At 43.8% G+C, this 20,662-nt stretch overlaps 1 protein-coding gene across 1 annotated transcript; it reads right to left on the bottom strand.

The window, feature by feature from the left end:
* Positions 1-1,350: 1,350 nt before the first annotated feature.
* On the bottom strand, positions 1,351-19,686 carry LOC311320261 (rho GTPase-activating protein 19-like; the record flags this gene model as incomplete). The annotated part of the gene is made up of 10 exons (XM_084451993.1): positions 1,351-1,368; positions 4,329-4,430; positions 13,074-13,268; positions 13,631-13,696; positions 15,541-15,627; positions 15,833-16,059; positions 16,539-16,748; positions 17,211-17,291; positions 18,599-18,855; positions 19,637-19,686. The coding sequence occupies 10 exons, from the start codon at positions 19,684-19,686 to the stop codon at positions 1,351-1,353; spliced, it is 1,293 nt and encodes a 430-aa protein (XP_084308119.1).
* Between the last annotated feature and the right edge of the window lie 976 nt (positions 19,687-20,662).

The following is a 20,662-nucleotide window of genomic DNA, read 5'->3' as shown; positions in this document are numbered from 1 at the left end:
GACTGAGTTTCACCACTCGATGACTACTTGGCTTTAGCCTCCTCGTTACGCATAGACTCAACATTCACTACATATATTGTATGTATAAACTTAGCATGACATACTTGTACATGACATGGATGCTAAAATAAAGGTGAAATACAAAAAAGGAAATACAAAAAAGTAAGAAATGAATATTTAAGACGTTACAAAATGGGAGTGCATCTCCTATAAAGCATGGCTGGTGATCATGGGAGTCTGTCATGTAAGAGTCTGTCCCTCCAGTCCTGCCCCTCTGGGGCTGTAAGACTCTGTCCCTCCAGTCCTGCCCCTCTGGGGCTGTAAGAGTCTGTCCCTCCAGTCCTGCCCCTCAGGGGCTGTAAGACAACCCTTCTGTGACTGTGCTGTAACACTAGATACTGTAACAACGCTGCAGTTTACAGGCCTGCTGCCATGTTTAGAGGCTGAGGGAGACCAGGACTCCCGCTGAGCTCTGTTAAACCACACGTGTACCAACACGTGATACCCAACTTACTATACCCAACATGATGTACCCAACATGCTACACCCCACTTGTTATACCCAACATGCTGTACCCAACACGCCATACCCAACATGTTATACCCAACATACTGTACCTAACTCACTATAAGCTACATACTACACCCAACATGCAAAGACAGGGAGGGCTGTGTGCACAGCAGGATGTCCCTGGGTATTGTGCAAGGTTTGCTTCTCTCTCCGTCTCAAAGTCATACTTGGACTCTCTTGGGCAAAACTTTAAATGCATAGGCCTACAGAAATGTATGTCATGCCAAAACCGGCATGAAAAAAAGAGGTGCCAGAGAAGTAAACAAAAACATCTCATGTTTATACCCTTACAGCCACTGCAGGGGTAAGCATGTCTGTTGAGATCAAATAAATACGATGAATATATAGAAGAGTTGATGTCCAACAAGGAGCATCTATGGAGTAGTCGAGCATCTATGAAGCAGGCGGATTCGTCACACAAGAATGAGCATTTGTAATTCAATAGCGACACCTTGTGGTTACTGCATCCAGTCACGCCACAGACAGACGCTGTGAAACAAGACTGATCTGAAGTGAACCAAACGCCTGATTCAAGGGACATATGAGAGAAGAGGACTGTGATGGCAGTGGAGATGTACATATTTTACTGTGTTGCATAGGTTCACATTAGCACCAATGACATATGACATAAAGCCTGGGGGAAAACAGTTACATAAAATCTCCATGCTACACACTCGCCCTAAGTGTTATAGATCACATTTAGGTACCAATAGGTAACAGTTTGAAAGACCCACCAGTGAAATGCTTAGTTGACACAACCCCTGAAAGGTTAAAGGCCTTTCATAGGTTTCTGTATCTCTGAAGTCACACAACAGTGTCTTCAGGATTCAGAGACACATTTTTCCAACTGAATAGCAGAGAAATATTCCCCCAATATATTGTACAGTAGATAACACTATACCACACCTAAAACCTTGAATAAAATCCAATAAAAACATTGCATAAAAGATTTCATAGCATCTTGTAACAGTATGAAAAAATGAACTGAACAATTCGATGGCAGATTGCATAGAGCTCAGTAGAAGTTTCAAAACTTATGAAACTGTCCTGAAAGGGAAAACCCCCCAATATAAAACTTAAAATAAAAAAGTAGTTTTAAATAGAAAGACGCATCACAGTGTTGACAGCTTAAGACTTTTGCTAAAGAAACATACTCCCAAAAAAGCTTGGCCAAACCAACTGTACAAACACATGCGCTACTCCTTGGACTTCCAGTCTCAACCCTGCCCTCTGGTCTGAGGACATCTCCCTGTCTGGAACATTCACTCTATCCTCTTTCAGTCATCTAACACATAGCACTCTACCATCTCTCTCAGCTATCTAACATCACAGCTAGCTAGCAACCTCTCAGATGCATTCATATAAATGCTATGCAACCTAATGCAATAAATGTATGTGTTAAATAAAGTTTTGATAAAATAAAGCACCATATCAACTTAAATACTTTGTAGGAAATGTAAATTTAAGGCACTCAATACTTAATGTCTATCTGCTATCTACTTTAAATAAAACAAAATATTTGCCCTTATATTTCATGCATTAATTAAGCCATTGCGCCACAAAAGAAATGCAAAAGCTGTAAAAGGGATATAGACAGTTTTTCTATCACATTTCAAATTCAATCTTCTTGATGAGACTAAAAAACAATTATGTTCTGAGCGAGACTGGACAATCTCGGTAATTCTTCTAAACGGTGAGTTGACAAAGTGTGACCGAGCTGAGAACCGTGCCCTGCAAGACAGAACTGAGCGAAGATGGAGAGTCAGAAGGCCCAGGACATTCAGAGAGTCAGAAGGGAGGAAGCTGATAGGCCCAGGACATTCAGAGAGTCAGAAGGGAGGAAGCTGATGGGCCCAGGACATTCAGAGTCAGAAGGGAGGAAGCTGATAGGCCCAGGACATTTAGAGGCTGAGGGGAGGCCAGACATAACATCACACACATTGGAGAGAGGAAAAGATCTCTCTCTCTTGCTTTGCACAAGACAGGAACTCAAAAGCCATGTCTGTCTCCCATTCTCTGACTTGACAGAAGTGTACTGCAGGGCACGGGACTCATCTAACTAGTGCAGTTATCACAGTGGAAATAAAGGATGGTTAGGTTTGGTTTGACCACTAGGGAGTCCTCAGTCCCTGGATAGGCTTCATCTGTGTCCAGGACCCCTGCCTCTCAATCAGTCTCATGACCAGATGAAAACCTGTGCTTGTCCTCCAGTAGGTAGGTGGATCTCCTCTCCTCTGAGTGGAGAGCTAGACAGATGTCTCTTGCTGGGCTGGAGAGAAGAAGATCTTCTTGAGAGAGGAGGAGTCCCGAGAGAGAGGGGGAGGGAGGGATAGATGGAGAGAGAGGGGATAGGAAAGATAGAAAGTGACAAAAAGACAGATAATTGAGTTATGTCTGTTTCTAACCCCATGATCGTCAGCACTGTGGGTGTGGAGCAGACACGAAGCCATCTAGGTCTGTGGTTAGCTACTGGAGTGTGTATTTGTGTGTGTGTGTGTGTGTCTGTGTGTCTGTGTGTGCTAGCTACTGTCTCCTGCGGTCTAGTCATAGAGAGAACAATGCAGTCCGTCAGCCTGCCATGACAGCTTTATAGCAGTGAATCTGCAGTGATTCAGTCTGTCCACTAATGGCAATCACGTGCCACCCGTCTCAGTAACAGTTTTTTTTCACAGGCAGTTAGGCTGATGAATCACTGATGCTCCTACTTTTGCTCTATGCACTTTAATGTCTCTTTGTAATGTCTTAATGTCTTATTGTCGTATTTCGTAATGTCTACAGTGTCTTAATGTCTTATTTTGTAAACATCTCCTGTCATATTGTTGTAATGTCTTACTGTCTTATGTCTAAAGTTATGTCTTGATGTCTGAGAGTGCCGGGCACAGTGCATTTCATTATATTTTATAATACACATGACAATAAAAGCCTTGAACTTGACATCCCATGGGTAACATGACTGTGTGTGTGTGTGTGTGTGTGTGTGTGTGTGTGTGAGAGTGTGTGAATGAATAAATGAATGAATTTGAACAGATGTTAACATACACACGTTTAAAAGCCAATTTAGCCACAAACATCACATATTGTTAAGGAATTGACACTCAAAGTCTGAGACTTATTTCCACTGTGGTCCTCGTCTGTTACAGCAATGGTCTGCATAGGCAGGCCTCAAAGTAGGCCACAAGTACAGCATGTGTGTGTGTGTGTGTGTGTGTGTTTGTATGTGTGTGTGTGTGTGTGTGTGTGCGCGTGTGTCTGTGTGTGTGTGTGTGTGTGTGTGTGTGCGTATGCGTGATCATGTGTGTGTGGTGGGACAATATCATGATGTCATGTGTTTTGACTTTTTCCAGAAGCTCAACAGTGTTTCAAATTAGCGAGTTTGCTCCATGAAATGGTTGTGGTTCAGAGTGTGTGTACATGATGACGACCATGTCCTCCTCACCCCTCCAACGCTGACGTTCTCCTTCCCCTGGCTCTCTGCTAGGCCTCGGGATACTGGGGTCTGCAGACTACTACTGCTACTCCCCTTCTCTACAGACACTTGGCCTCCCAGCACCCTCCTCTGGTGTGTGTACACACACGCACACACACGCACATGCGCACACACACGCACACACACACACAAAAGAACAAAAACAAGCATAGAAGTATTGATGGTTATTGGACAATCATATTTCCCTCTGAACAGAGAGATCAGTAGTAATAATAATAACAGAGTAATAAATACAGTAATAAGGTAACAGAGTGTGAGCCGCCCTGCTGACCTTGATGATTCCTCCCAAGGAGCGGGACCGACGATGATGCTGCTTCCTCTTCTGAGGCGTCTGCGCGTCACACACAGGAGTCCCTGGGAGCTGCTTCTCAAACTGCACGTGCACACACCAGGGTTTCCGTTAGAGAAAATCGGTACCGGTCAATGTGTCTGGGAAGATTAGACTTTTCCGGACAAACTGGAGAAATTCCGGTCATAATATTATAATATAATATTAGGCCTATTATAGGTGTTTGTCACAGTCATTGGCCGTTGTGTAGCTTATATATGCCATTTATTGTCTCATTTTGCATCCATATGATTAAATGTGTGATAGGCTGCCATGATTCCATGCGCTAGGCCTATAGCCTATGTAATTGCACAGCCACAAAAATAGTCACCTTTGAATTGCGACTGTAGGCTAGAACATGAATGTTTATTTCAATTGCATGAATCGGATTTGAGGATGTAGGCTAATTGGTTTGGGATTCGCGACAGTAATATGTGTTTACTAATTTCTCTTTCCAGTTTTAGCCTACCCTTTTTATCAATAAAACAGCATCATTATAACCACGGACATCGCAGTAGGCTATGAGGATGAGGAGGACATAACTGTTGAGAAACAACTGATAGGCGGGCTGGGCTAAATAAAGAAATGCCACAATGCATGTCTAGATATATAAAAAATTTATTTAAAAGTGCAACATTTAGGCTTCTCGTAACATTTTAATTTAAGGCCTACGGCTGCGCTGATTGGAATTCATAGGCTAGGCCTATAGCCTAATTTCGGCCTTTTATCCGATAGGCTAAAATAGAACAAAAAGAACAAAACTCTTTGAAAATAAATATAGCAGCGTTTCCGCTGGTAAGGTTTTGCCGTGGCACACCGCCACGGCAAGATCCTAGCCGCCACACCAAACATTTGATACAAAAAACAATAATACAAATTAGGCTATATATATATATAAAAGTCTTAAATTAAAAATCTTAAACTTTTTAAATATTTCTGCCTAAATGCGCTTTCAAAACCACTGTCACGCCCACATTACCCTACTAACACAGTACGTAAAGCTGACGGGACACATTGGTCGCAGTTTGGTAAATTTGCGACGGTACCAACAGCGGACCTAGCTGACACGTGCCTATACAGTCGCAAAATAACCAAAATAACCGACCTCAAGGAGACTTAAATCCGTAACTACGATGTGATTAAATAACGTGACAATGCGGTTACATTACAGTCCCACCCTGACTTTATTGGAAATGTACATTTGTCACAGTGGGTCAGAACATTTGTAAATTACTTAGGTTTTAAAATACATTTTGAAGTCATACAGTTACAGAATTGTAATAATGAGGAGAAATCCTGCATGTCTGTTTTGTGTGTAATTTCTAATTTACAGTTAATATTAACACTAAAGATTTGCCGTCTAGGCCTAATAAAAATAATGATTAAAAATATGCTTACGAATAAAGTCCTAATTTTGCAACCTAAATGTGAGTAATGAACGCTGAGCAGTGAACGTAAAACAAAGAATGCAAGGCATTGGTCTACTTTCTTAGGTGACACAATTGAAGAACTAGACAAACAAGTTACACACTCTGGTACAGTAGGTGGCGGTATGCACATTAAAGTTGTTTGCGATACGCCACTAAACCCAGCGAAGAAGAAGACGACGACGGGGTATGCTTCCGTTTTGTTTGAAACAGAAACGATTGAGATAGACCAACACGCCAGTCTTTATCCCCGCGACAACACAGATCCTGTAAGTATCTCAATTTCAATGTATACATAGCTAGCTATGTATTTTGGTATCGCCCCAGATAAATGACACCAACGTTATGTGCAAGCTACCCTTTTGTAATGATTATCTATATGCAGATGCTCTCTTTCCAATGTTAGCTAACTAGCTAGCCAGCTAACGTGATTAGCCTTTTTCTGTACATCATGGCTAGCTAAGTAGCCTACGTAAAATTACTCTGTCGCAATGATTGTTATAACTTTCGCTTTTGTGTAATTGTAGCTTAAATTGTAATGTTGGCTTGGCAACTTGAGAATATTTCAGTTGTATACACTATAACTTTGTTAAACTTTGTTAACACTTTGGAAGTGTTGTCGTGGGCCATTGTTTCCTAATTACGGGCAATGGTGGAGTCTTCTCGAGTCTAGCAGACTCGCTCGAGCTCCTGCACGTTCGTACCGTTTCATCGCTTGGAATAAAATGGGATAATTAGCTTACTCATTGATTTCGCATTAACCCACGACACCGTTAGTAGGTGTTCGTTTTTAGGCATTCATTTTTCCAAAGTTAACGTTAACAGAATACTAGAAGCCCCAACAACTGAGCTAGGCTAGCTAGCAAGATTTGTTATAGCAGCCATCTTGGCTTTTTTTTGTGTGTGTGTATAATAAAGTGAATTAGACATGAATTAAAAAGTGCTGTGTATGAAATTGTCTGCTGGCAGAAAGTGGACTAGATGTGAATGGAAAAAGTGTTGTGTATGATAATGTTGTTTCAAACACAAACATATCCAACTTCATGAATGTCAACATATCTAATAATGTACAAACTGAATCATTCTACCCTCTTCTGTCCAGTAACCTGGAGGGCTTCCTGGAGGAGTTTGCCAACATCACCAAAGAGGATCGGATCAGGAAGCTCCACAACACGCTTGGTCCACACCTGCTCAGAAGACTGATGTCTTACAACACAGGCCCTCCAAGACCAAGCTCATTGTCAGGGTAGAGCTCAGCCCCATGCAGAAGTGAGTGATGAGGAGAGGGAAGAGGAAGATAATATTCCCGTTTTTTTTTCTCCAGTTTTAGGAACCGTCTCAAGAATGTGTTCCCCACTTTTATGCCTTTATATCAGGGTTAGAGTATTCCAGGTGTGTGGCCATGGCCATGAACACCAGTAGAGGAGGGAACCAAGTGTCTCATTCTCTCTCCACAGTTGTGTGGTTGTTACCCCCCACTAGCTACATATTCATTTAATCTTTATTTAACCTCGTGAATCAATTGAGAGTAAGCTCTCATTTACTATGACGTATAATCACTCTATATTTGAACTTGTACTACATGTGAGAGAATCCTTTTTAATGGTCTCTCTCATTCGCTCTCCTAGCTGTGATGTTAGAGTTGTGCAAGACTTGGGTGTTCTCCTGCTCTGAGTGCCCATTCTCCTACACCTCCCAGATCTACCTCCACAAGCACATCAAGAGGAGCCATGACAACCTCTGTCTCTGCTGAGGAACACACAGAGCATTATGAAGTAGCCAGTGCCTTGGCAAAGGTGTTTGAGCAGCAGTCGTCAATGGATTAACTCCCAAGACACAAGGAAAAGACGCGCTATGACTCCAGTGACGAAGGTAATATAATAAAGTGCATTCAACAGTCCCAAAAGAGTACTACTTGAGTTGACTAATCTGAGCTAATTTACCTCTACTAGATGTTCCAGTGCCCAGGCAGCCGATCGGCAGAACTCAGACCAGACCAGCTAAGCCAGGTGCCAGAGCCAGAAGGCCTGCTCTGCCAGTTATCAATGCAGGTATCCATGCATGTTTGTGTTGGTGAAATGTCTATGCATATTTGCACACTGAGAGTTAACTCAGGACTTTTTGAAGACTAATTTACTAATCTCACTAATTTACTCATCTCACTTTACTCAGCAGTAGATGTTCATCACCCAGGCCCTTGGAGCTAAGGCGCTGTGAGTGATGGCCCTGTGAGCCAGGCCCTTCAGCCCGTCTGACCTCCAGGCACAAGCAGCATCCATCGGAGATTAACACCCCGGCCAGACCAGGTAAGGGTCTGACATGTCTACCTGTTTCATGACTTGTTGATTCTTCCCCTTATGCCAGAAGCCGTACGCCGCCAGCACCTAGTTTCCTGCTAATCCCTTTATCCTTTTTGGTTTTCAGTTAGTCTGTGATGCCATCGCCCGTGAGACCAACAGCTCCAGCAGTATCCTCCACGTCTTTCCAGAGCCCCCCGCTTACCCCTCTGCCATCAAGCTCTGCATGTGCTGGTATGCAGAATTTTGTGAACTACTTCATGTTGCATGCAGGGATATACTTTGAGTTAAATTTCTATTATGTGACAGTACAATTACTTATAGCCACATCTGTGTTAATATCCAGATTGCCAGAGGATGGTGTATCAGCAGTTGTCCAGCTTGACCAGCATGCTCGGTGAGGTCATGCAGAGTCTGAGGGAGCTAGCGCAGAGACTATCCGGGGAGTCTGATGAGGTTGCACGGGGAGCAGTACTGGATGCACTGGACCCTGCAAAAACGGAGGAGGTCTTGGAGGAGCAGCTGAAGGACAAGGAGCATCAAAGGAAGATGGTGAGTAACTTCAGGGCAGAACTTTGTTCCTTATTTTTGCAGGGAAGTGTTAAGGAAGTGTAAAAGTAAATGATTGTCTTTATGTTTTGCAGACACGAAATCTGAGTTCCATTGGCGGGAAAGATCTGCCAGATGTGGTCCGGCGGGTGCTGTCAGCAATTGCCATACACAGAGTGCGGTGTCTACAGCGTCCATGGGAAGAGGGGGAAGAAGCCTCTAAAGAATATGACCCTCTACAACAGGGGTCCCCAAACTTTTTCCTGTGAGGGCCACATAACTTTTCCCTTCTCTGATGGGGGCCGGGGTTAGTTTGTAACAGAAAAAGTGTGACGATCGCAGGGGTGCCTAAATGCAAACATTTATTGTTTTCCAGAAAGCCACACATAACCAAATATTAATAACCCTTTCTGGGATCTTCACAGAAAAAAAAGTCAGGAAATAAATAATAACACTATTAATGAAATAAATAATAACCAAATAACCCTCTCTGGGATCTTCACAGAAAAAAGTCAGGAAATAAATAACACTATTTGTGAAATAAATAATAACCAAATAACCCTCTCTGGGTTCTTCACAGAAAAAAAGTCCATTGAACATTAACTTTCTGTTGTGCCGTGCACAATCTAAAAGTTTAGCTTAGTTGTCAGAGCAGAATCTCTTACTCAAATGACTCATATGAGCAGTCTCTCAAAGTTCTTGTGTTCCTTCCTTATAATCCTTTTGTAGGTTCCAGTAGGCTTGTAGACAGGAATTATTGGAACTGCCTGTGTTTAAGTCCCTTTGCTCTGATGAAGTTTATGCATGACACCACAACCTTCATGACAGAATCCCACTTCAACACTTTGCAGCACAGTGCTTGCTGGTGAATTAGGCAGTGGACTTGTAGTGGGGCGGTGAGACCCCGTTCTTCCATCTCCCGGTTCATGCGTCCTATTAGACCCCGAGACGCGCCCACCATACTAGGAGCCCCGTCAGTCGTGATGTTGGCAAGCTTTGACCAGTCTAGGTCCAACTCTTCCATGGTTTGGCATACTTTGCCGAAAATATCCTCCCCCGTTGTAGTCCCTTTGAGACTTTGGAGGGCTGCCAGCTCCTCGCACATCTCAAAGTTTGCGCCAACTCCACGAATAAAAATGAGCAGCTGCGCTGTGTCTTGCACGTCCGTGCTCTCATCCAGTGCTAATGAAAAAAAGTCAAATTCTTTCGTCTTCTGCTGCAGCTGGGCATATACATTACCCCCGATTTCTTCAATGCGTCTGGTGATTGCACTCGCCGACAGACTCACGGCATTAAAGACATCTTTCTTCTCGGGACACACCTCTTCCGCGACAGCATTCAAACATTTCTTGACAAACTCTCCATCAGTGAAAGGTTTACCGCTGCTTGCTATCAGTTGAGCAACCCGAAAGCTGCCCGAACGGATGACTGGTTCAGCTGAGTTTGGCGTACAAATGTATTCTGCTAAGCTAACAGTCCACTTTTTAGCTTTGAGAGTTTGTCTGCTCGCATTTGGCCTTGCAAGTTATCATACTTGTCTTTGTGACGGGATTCATAGTGTCGGCGCAGATTGTATTCTTTGAATACCGCCACCGCCTCTTGACAGATGAGACAAACAGCCTTTTCTTTGCATTGAACAAAAAAATAATCGTTTGACCACTGCTGGTTAAATACCCTGCATTCTGAATCAACTTTTCTCTTACCTAAACTTTTCGCCATTATTCCGTTCTATTTGACAGGGGCTAATCTAGGATTCGCGTGGCCAGACTGAAAAAAAATCATAATGCGTCTCTGGTATTGTTCAGGGGGCCGGGCCAAATGTGGAGGCGGGCCGTATCTGGCCCGCGGGCCTTAGTTTGGGGACCACTGCTCTACAATGTCATATTACGTAAGGGATTGTTCATATTTTCGCAAAATAATACATTGTCTTTGCTTCATGCCATGTGCATTGAAACCATTCCCTTTTTGGTTAAAAGGTGCAGTTATGGCCTGTAAGCCAAGTACCACTGTGACGGAGGTGTCTGCCCAGCTGCAGGAGACGCTGAAACATGCCCCTGCTCGATGCAAAAAGGTATGTGATGTCAGTCAGTTAATTTTCTCGTATCCAGTGACATGGCATGCTTCCAATGAACGTATGCGACTTGCGTTTACAGCCATTTCATTATGTCCTTAGGCATCTGCTCCAGCCCAGCTGACCTCCCCAGCCCAGCCCCTGACCGTAGCTCCAGCCCTGACCACAGCAGAGTATTCTGATGAGGATGACCTCTTCTGCCCAGACCCTCGATTCAGATGAGGGTGACCTCTAGCCCAGCACGTCTTCCTAAACCTCCCTTTCCAGCCCGCCAGGATGGATGCCTTTTTTGTAAATAGTTTTTGTAAATTTTAACCTCTTTTTTTTGTGGGATACAACGGTCTGTTCCCGGTCTGCCAGCCACAGAATGCGCACTTTGTTTCATTTTTGTTTTTAGAACTTTTGCAATTGTCAGATAATGGGTTGCTAGCCAGAGCTTGTACATACTTTTTTTTTCTTTTTCTGGCTATGCATAATGTGACAGACCGTAAACCTCATCCTTGTAAATATGTATACTTTTATCTATCTATCTTATTATCTGTTTTGCAATGTACTTTGCCTAATAAAATGTTCTAAACTGTTAATGGTGTTCAGTCTCATCTTGGTTTGTATCATAATGCTTGCTGCTATATCCCCATATAGCATTAATTCCGTTTTTGTACTGCAAATGCTAAATATAGCCAGTGGTACTGCAAATGCTAAATGTAGCCAGTGGTCAGGGTTTAGTAAGTAAGTGACCATATCTGCACCGTGCAAAAAAGACGTGCAGACCAAGTCATATAAATACCTGTAGATCTAGTCTCAGCCAAGTCAGTCTGCGACGGTACTTGCTGCTCACGTGTAGATCAAGTGTCAGCCAAGTACATTTATTACGGAAGTTCCTGCCCACGTGATCACGTGCGTTTTTAGCACGCGGCCACGACTTATGAACGACGTGACGTTCTTACGTAGCGGCTACTAATCGGCAGATCTCGCGTTTCCGTAAATGGCCGCGTAATTTCCGCACGTGGCGCATGAATCGTCACCTGTAGCGGCCGTATGTAGAACGTTTGCACAACCTGCGTGTGTTAGTAGGGAAGGACTATTTATTTTCAATAAGACTAAGAGCCTATAGGCCGCGCGCTCTGTGCCGCTCCATGCTACTCCTTTCTGAGGTGATCGGAAGACTCGGCGCGTGAAGGGATTTTTTCTTCAGTGAGCGGCATGAGGTTACAACAAAAGATAGGTAGGCTATTGACTCTCAAATATTACCATAGTGTTAACCAGTGTTAACAGTACAGTTTGAGCCGAAGCGGAGCCTGCTCCATTTGAGCTAGGTGCTGCTGTCTGTCAGTCGGTCAGCCCTTCAAGCGAGCATTGTCAAGGAGACATAAACCACATACCTAATACCTTTTTATTTATTTATCTACAGCTGTTGGTATAATGGTAACCTACAATACATTTGATTAAAATATGTCTATAAACCATATGATTTATTAAGTGCTTGTGTGGGTTTACTGTTTTATCCCGTCCAGTTACATGTAATTAATTACATTTTAAGCTCTATGACTTTACCAGCCTTATGAGATAAGTTAGGCCATCTTTATAGACCTACTCTTCAGTTAATTGTTTTTTTTAGGCAGAGGCAGGGATTGTGGTAGGAGAGGACAGGACTGTGGCACAGGCACAGAGTGGAGGCACAGGTGAGAGAGAAGAGGAGAGAGAGGTTGTTGAGAGGAGCGCAAGAGAGGAGAGAGGAGAAGTAAGGGGACCAAGGGAACAAGGAAGGAAGAAGGTTGGTCTCCGATCCCCCGCTTTTTCCATTTTGAAATCAGACTCTTTTTTTCTCACACCACCACACCAAGAGATCAGTTCCACAGGAAACACTGTATAGCCTCCTTAAATAAAGTGTAAGAACTTACAACGTGCATAGGATCATTTCCATTCGATATTAATAGGCCTATGCATTTTCGCCTCAAGCTCCGTACCTCGATCGGGCTCCCTCTCGCTTGCTATGGTGGCCCGCTAGCCTATAGGCAGGTTTATCTTACGGTTGTTTTTTCATCGCATAAGCAGTAGCCTACACATTAACGGAACAAAATGAATAGGCCTATTAGTTTTTTTATATTCAAAAGGAATCATAATATATGGAAATTTAATTTTAGCCTACTGTAGGCCTAATACAATTAGGGGGAATTATTTTGTCCGGACATTATGACCGGAGAGATTTTAATATATTGGACTTCAACAGATTTTTCCGGACAAAAACCGGTAATTACCGGCTAACGGAAACCCTGGCACACACACACATCTCAGATCTGTGTGTGTGTGGGTGTGTGTCTGTGTGCATGCACAGCTCTCTCACCTGTCTGATGAGCTTCTTCTTCTTGGCAGACTCGGGCATGGTGCTGACCTGCTGGTACAGCTCTCTGAGGGCCTCCTCAGTGTGGTTCTGACCGGCGGAGAGGCAGCCGCTGTTCAAACTGGCCCGGACCACAGCTCCCCCTGCTGCTGGGACACCGTCCCCGTCCCCACCCCCTCCACACAGAGCCAGGTCGTCCTGGGGAGGGGAGAGACAGCAGGCTGGGACTGATTTCAAATTCATGGTGGTGGCATCCAGAACAAAATTATGAAAATTGTGTCACTGTCCAGATACTTGGGTACCTCACTTGGGTACCTCACTGTATATATTATGATGACAGACAGACAGACAGACAGACAGACAGACAGACAGACAGACATATAGTCTCAATGTATGGATGACTCAGAGATTGAGGTGTAGAGAGAGAGTGCTAGATGGGGAGAGACAGAGAGAGAGGTGGCAGTGATTGAAGTGTGGACAGAGAGAGAGCAAGACAGGGGGAAGTGAGTGACAGACACAGAGATTAAGGAGGGGGGCACTGACGGACATGATGTACTGACCTTTGAGTGCAGGGTGTTTGATCCTGTGAAATAAATGCGAGCGTACTCTTTGATATAAGCAGGTGCCTAAAAGAAACACACACACACACTTTCTTTGGATCTTGATATGACATTTACAGTGCCATCTGTTGTGTGCAGACTCTTGCCATCTGATTACTGAGCTTTCGCTCTCTCTCTCTCTCTTTGCTCATTCTCTCTCTCTTGCTCATTCTATCGCTCTTTATTTCTCTCCCTCTCACTTCTTTCTTTGACCAGACTAGCTTGACTGCTGGGTTGAAATGGGCTGCTTTCACATGCCCACAACCCACCACCACAGCTTTCAACACCAAAGACCTGAGTGGATGAAGTGCAGACAAAACAAAATAGATTCTTTTGATAGTAGCATGGTGCTCTGAGCCTGTTCTAGACATACAGAGCCATCAGTACAGATCAGTGCAGCACAGGAGTTACTGCCAGGAGGTGTTGAAAAACGTTTTATTAAACATACTAACCCGAACCCATACTTACTTTTAAGATTCCTATGGTTGCACTTTAACATTACTTTAAGTACTTCACAATTTATAGGTAGTTATTACTCCTGTATGGCAATTATATGGTAATATGTTTGGTATTTATAAAAAGCTATGTGATATTTTATTGTTTAGTTTTGTATGGTACTAGTGTAACTACCTCAAAATAATTTCTAGGCAGTTATCATTATTAGATGCCGATGTACAGTATGTGGTAATCTTTCTGGTAAAACGATGGTGCTTAGGAAGATGGCGCATGGTATTTTATTGTTTTATATGGTACTTCAAATGTGCACCTGTGAAATCTTTTGCCGACATACAATATATGGACAAAAGTATTGGGACACACCTCTTAATCATTGAATTCAGGTGTTTAATTCAGTCCCATTGCCACAGGTGTATAAAATCAAGCACCTAGCCGTGCACTCTGCCTCAACAAACATCTGTGAAAGAAGGGTTGTTCTAAAGAGCTCACTGAATTCCAGTGTGGTACTGTAATAGGATGCAAACATTGCAACCAGTTTGTGAAATTTCTTCCCTGCTAGATATTCCAGGATCAACTGGTAAGTGGTATTATTGCAAAGTGGAAACGTTTTGGAACCACAGGAACTCAGCCCTGAAGTGACAGACCACGTAAAGTTACAGAGCAGGGTCGCCGAGTGCTGAGGCGCATAGATTGTAAAAATCACCAACGCTCTGCTGACTCAATAACTGCGGAGTTCCAAACCTCCTCTGGTATTAACATCAGTACAAACGCTGTGCGCTGGGAGCTTAATGACATGGGTTTCCATGGCCGAGCAGCTGCACGCAAGCTCTACATCATCAAGCGCAATGCCAAGCGTTGGATGGAGTGGTGTAAAGCACGCCGCCATTGGACTCTGGAGCAGTGGAGACGTGTTCTGTGGAGTGACGAATCACGCTTCTCTATCTGGCCGTCTGATGGATGAGTCTGGCGCTGGCGGGCCCTCGTTTCACCTTTTTTACGCCTGTCGATTGACTGGGGACTTTTCTGTTTTAGCATTTCATTGAGTTTCATTAAACTGCCCGTTTGGTAAACCTGCTATACAGTCTCCTCGTCTCTCCACAAGGTGTCTCTGTTTGCCTGTGCACGCTCTGGGTTGCCAAAGTAGCTAGCTAGCTCTAACGTTAGCTAGATAGCTACTCTAGCACGCCAGACTAATGGGTTTAAAAGCTTCAAGTGTCCACGGGAAAAAGCATATATTAAAAGATCGATCTCGGGATTTATGAATCGATTATCTTTAATTCAAATGAAGATCGATTTTGAATCGTAAAATCTATTTTTTCAACACAGCCCTACTGGACCACTAACCAGGCATTACATATACATATATTGATCTAATCAAAAGCTAGCCTCAAAGGTTTGGGGGTGTGCTGACTCACCCTGAAGAGCTTCTGAGAGTGTTTGATGAGAAAGGCCACTCCAGAGTTCAGCTTGTTGACGTTGCTCTGCAGGTCACTGGCTGTTACCTGGGGGAACAGACACACACGCATGCGTACACACATATCCACAAACACACACAGCCACACACAAAAGACAAAAACACACCTGGGTTGTCAGACAGATGAAATACCCCAGATGTTTACCCTGTACTGAAATGAAGTAGACCCAGTTCACTCCCCCACCCACAGTATTCTATCAACATAGCGCTGTCCAGCCCTGCCTGCCACCTACGTTCTTGGGCCAGAGGATGTGTGGGGTGAACATGGTGGCCAGGTTGATGGCAGACATCTTGTTGGCATGCTGGTTGCGGGCGGTGTGGTAGAGGAGGTCCAGCAGGAGTTTGAGGAGGCTGCGGTGGGCTGGGGGCAGGAGCATGAAGAGCAACTGGAAGGCCTCAATCTGACGCTCCTTATCTGGGATGCTGGTCCTGTTGCCCTGCCCGTCCAACTGGGTCAGATCTGGGGGAAGGGGGAGCGATGGAGTTGAGGGAGAGGAAGGGTGAGAGATGAAGGGTGAGAGACAGACGGAGATGTGATGATGGAAGGGGAGTCCGAGGGGGGGAGGGAGGGGGAGAGAGGAAGAGAGAGGGAGGGACAGTGAGAGATGTGATGATGGAGGGAGAGAGAGCAGCAGAGGAGATCTGGGTCATAGTCAATTGAAAAATCCTGACTGAAACAAAATGTCATTTTTCCATAATTTTATGTAAAAACTAAAAACAAAAAGGTCTGAGGAAAAGAAGTGTCTGTGTGTGTGTGTGTACACATTTCTTGAGCTACTTTGCACTCTCAGGCTTTATGTGTATGAGCATTCGGAAACATCAGAGTGAGTGAGTGAGTGAGTGAGTGAGTGAGTGAGTGAGTGAGTGAGTGAGTGAGTGAGTGAGTGCGTGTGTGTGTGTGCACACGCGTGCGCGTTGCGTCTGCGTGTGTTTCAGTACCGGCTATCTTAAGGTGAGCGTGGTAGTGTCTGTGTGTGAGCAGGGGCTCGGGCAGCTCCCCCAGGTAGGTCTTGAGCAGAGTGGCAGCGTCATTGGGGTGGAAGTCCCCCGTCTCCAGGTCCATCTCCGCCCCAGCGTTCAGCATGTCCCTCAGGGCTGCTTGCCGCAGGCTGTGACCCGGGACACGGAACAGGCCCTCCACATGGAGGTCTAAGGAGAGAGAGGGGGGGGTTACGGACAGTCGAGGAGAGAGCGAAGTACAGAGAGAGAGAGAGGATGGAGGTAGGGAGCAACAGGCACAAAAAAGCATGGGGAGGAGATATGGCCGAGAGAAAAAGATGGAGGAAGATGGAGGCCGACAAAGTGAAAAGAGAGAGAGAAAGAGGAAAGTGCTTTGCAATCAATTATTGACTTGGCCCGTTCTCTCCCAGTGTCCACTTTCAGGAGACGACATCATCCCCAGCTAGAAATAGACCATGAGCTCATTCTCTCTCAACTAAGTTACAAAACAGCTAAGAAAACAACACACCTTCAGAGAGACAGGGTAAGCATGAATAACATTAGATGGTTATGACAGGGTTAATTACGAATGATGAAGGCCTAATGTTCTTAATAAGAACTTCTTATAGGTATTACGGGAGTAAAGATATATCGTAAGCCGGGTCAACTCACTCTTGCTGAGGTACTCGATGAGCTGGTAGACCTGTGCTATTCCTTCCTCAGTCAGGGGTGCACCAAACACCACTCCTTTCTCTGAGAAAAAAAAAGCAAGCACCTCATAAAAAGCACTTAAAAAAAACATCAAATTGTGTCAGTTATAAGATTTAGGAAATAAAGACCTACTATACACCCTGCACCAGGGGTAGGAATCTCTAGGCACCTCAAGATTCGATTCTGATTCAGAGGGTAACGATGAGATTATAAAACGATAATCGATGCATCTGCATTTTTTATTGGTGTCTCGTGTTTGTTATGTTCCCAGAGTATTTCATTTGAGCTCGACACAACTTGCATACTGTGTGGCTCTCGTCCAGGTTATTTTCCCCTTGCCTCCATACTGTACATTCGCTTAGTGGATGCTGGTCGGATCTCTTTCTCAGCCAACTTCAGCAAAACTCAGTGCTCATGTTTGTTTTACGTCCGTTACGTAATTTTTGTTTGACCATCAAGCCACAAGGAATTTCAACGTGGGCCTTTTTTTTTTTTTTTATTTCCAATTATGATCGCGATGCATCTGAGAATCCATTTTTCCTCCACCTTATCCAAATTGTGCTGGCATGGTTGTGATGTAGAGGGTATGCTGATACACTTGTTGTGGTACTGTCCTCTTGTTAAGCACTTCTGGTCGGATATTACTGAAAATGTGTCATGTTTTCTTAATATAGATATCGAACCTTGTCCGGTAACTTGTACACTATGTGTGAAAGTGGGGTGGCTACGGCACAACTAAAAATTGTACATAGTATTAGTCTACAACAGAGGTACTCAAATACAAATCCTAAAGGTCCACTTTTTTTTCTGCCAATAATCCAAAGGTCCGTCTTTTAAGAAAACTATTTTAATACAACCCAATGTTCAATGTATTGCTGGCAGCACAAAAATAATTTCCATGCAAATAGACAATGAATAATATTGTCTTGTATAAATAAGATACATATGTTATATGATGATATGTGATTGGGGGACTAATGGAACAGAAACAGACACTTTTCTCTATATTGTCTTTTGTATGTATGTAATATGTATTTATGCAAATGTTTTCATGACTTACATATTTGATTAAAATTCAAGTCAAATGTCATACAAGAACAAGATGACTGACACTGCTAGAATTTCAGTGTTAAAAATATTTTCCTTTGCAATATTGCAATTTTCTCAGAAAGTATTGAGCCCACTGAAACAACCCCGCCCCACCCCCCTAACACCTCCCTCTCCATCTGTAATTTATCCCCTCGTAACTAAACCCATCTTTACATCAGCTCAGGTTTTAACACTATCTCCTAAGCACTGGCTCTTTCACACCCCCTCACCAGGAACACTATCAGAAGGTAGTGGCTGACCTTTGCGTTTCAGGAAGTTAAGTGAGCGTAGGAAGCCGCCGGCGTGCAAGGGCAGTCTGGGCTCCGCCTCTCCTGTGAGCTGGGCGAACTCGTCCCCCGGGAGGTCGATCAGACGTGTGATGTTGCTAAGCACCAGCTCCGTGAAGGCCTGGGGCCTCTCGTGCCTCAGGCGCTCCACAAAGAAGTCAGGGTTGAAGATGACCGGCTGGCTGGATGGTGCAGGCTCCTGGCTGATAACTACACTGAACACCGTGCCTCTGGAGGGGGAGCGAGGGACAGATAGGAGAGCGACAGAGAAGGGGAGATGGATGGGGTGAGGGTGGAGGAGATGGACAGGAGGGGAGAAGGAGGAGATGGACAGGGAGATGGAGGAGAGATAATGGAGAAGGGTAGAGGGACAACTTAGCTAGCCTGTATCTTCATTTAACCTGTATTTAGACAGGTAACCTCGTTGTGAAAAGAGTCTCATTCTCAAGAAAGACCTAATCAAGACAAACAGTGACAATACAACACAAGGTACCAGACAGACAGGACATTCAATACAGAGGCAATTTAGGCAAAAATAGAACACAAAAAATTAAATTGTTAGTTAGCTAGCTAACCTAGGTTTCAGGTAACAGTTAGCTAGCTAGTGGCTGCAGAATAGAGCAAGTTGGCTAGTTAAGTTAGTCTAGTCCTATTCAAAAATAATAATAACGGATGCCGAATGTTATTGGACTAAACTAAGTTAGCTAGGGTTCTGCGAAGCCATCAAATCAGTGGAAACGATGCATAGATCAGCTAGCATTAGCCCACTTTCCTCGGACAAGAGCTAGATAGCTAGGTAGCATATCTTGCTAGTTAGGTGTTCACATGGATGTATAATAGAACATCGAATAGGGTGTTCACTAATGTTAGCATGCATAGCTATGCCTGGCTAGCTAGTTTGCATATATAACTAACGTTAATATTGTCAAGCTAACAATTATAAAACTTAATGATACATGTCAGGTCACATTAATTATCAACTGATTTGTTGAAATAGCCACACAAATGTACCTTCTGTTTGTTTCTTTGTCGCTTTTGTGAGGAACCTTTTCCGCTGCCATGTTCGACTTGAATCTTCCGCTGTTTACGCTCCTGCTAAGCTTCCGGTATCCCATTGGTCTGAAACTGTGATGACGCTGAAGGAGTGACTGATCTAGAATCAGATTTTGTCTAATCTCGAGAGATTGTAAACAGTGGGACTATCTTCTTATTCATATCTCATCAATCCCTTTAAATTCCAGAAATAGGCTAATTTGGTTGAGGAAGCAGGAAAAGCTGTCCCATGGGATCTTTTATTTCTGAAAAAAATATGTAGGATATGGTAGTCAATCGCAAGTGAGAAATATTTGTGTGACCCTATTTGAATTGCCATGACCATACAGATATGATGAGTGCCAGTGGCGGTTCTAGAAAGTTTTACCTGGGGTGGTAAAAGGGTGGCAAGAGGTTCCAGCAGGGGGGCAGAGGTTATCTCCTCCCCAAACACATTTAAACTTCAGAGATTTCAATTTCTGCATTCTCTAGTGACTTTTACAATATGAATCACATAATAAGAATGTAAAATCACCTTATCGAGCACTTAACCCAGTCCTTGCATGCAATAAAACCTTAGAACAATTACAGTTGTACAGTTTTTAATAGAAATGATTTTCAGCTCCCATCATTCCCAGGACAGATGTGTTGTTTTCAGCCATTATTTTGTATTCACCCCATGAAATCATTGCATTCACGTGTCTCTGACTTAGCATGTACATTAAACCCACTATCCCTAAAAGTGGCCTTTTTCCATGGAATATCCATTTTCAGATGCGTAAATACTCTTAGGGGCATTTGAAGAGGCAAAATGTCTGCATACAAAGCAATATGCTGCATCCTTGGATTGAGAATATTCCAGCCAGGGATGCTCTTTATACCACTCACTGTGGAAAGATCTTCTTGCCCCTCCCCATAAGGTTTGTGGAAAGGCGTTCAGATGTGGCTGCATCGGTCCATCAGTTTTATATTTCGATACTTCTAAAATGAGAGAAAAGAAGCAAT

This window comes from Borostomias antarcticus (genome assembly GCF_949987555.1).
Source record: "Borostomias antarcticus genome assembly, chromosome: 17".
NCBI lineage: Eukaryota > Metazoa > Chordata > Actinopteri > Stomiiformes > Stomiidae > Borostomias > Borostomias antarcticus.
This window is presented reverse-complemented; position numbering and strand designations above follow the sequence as displayed.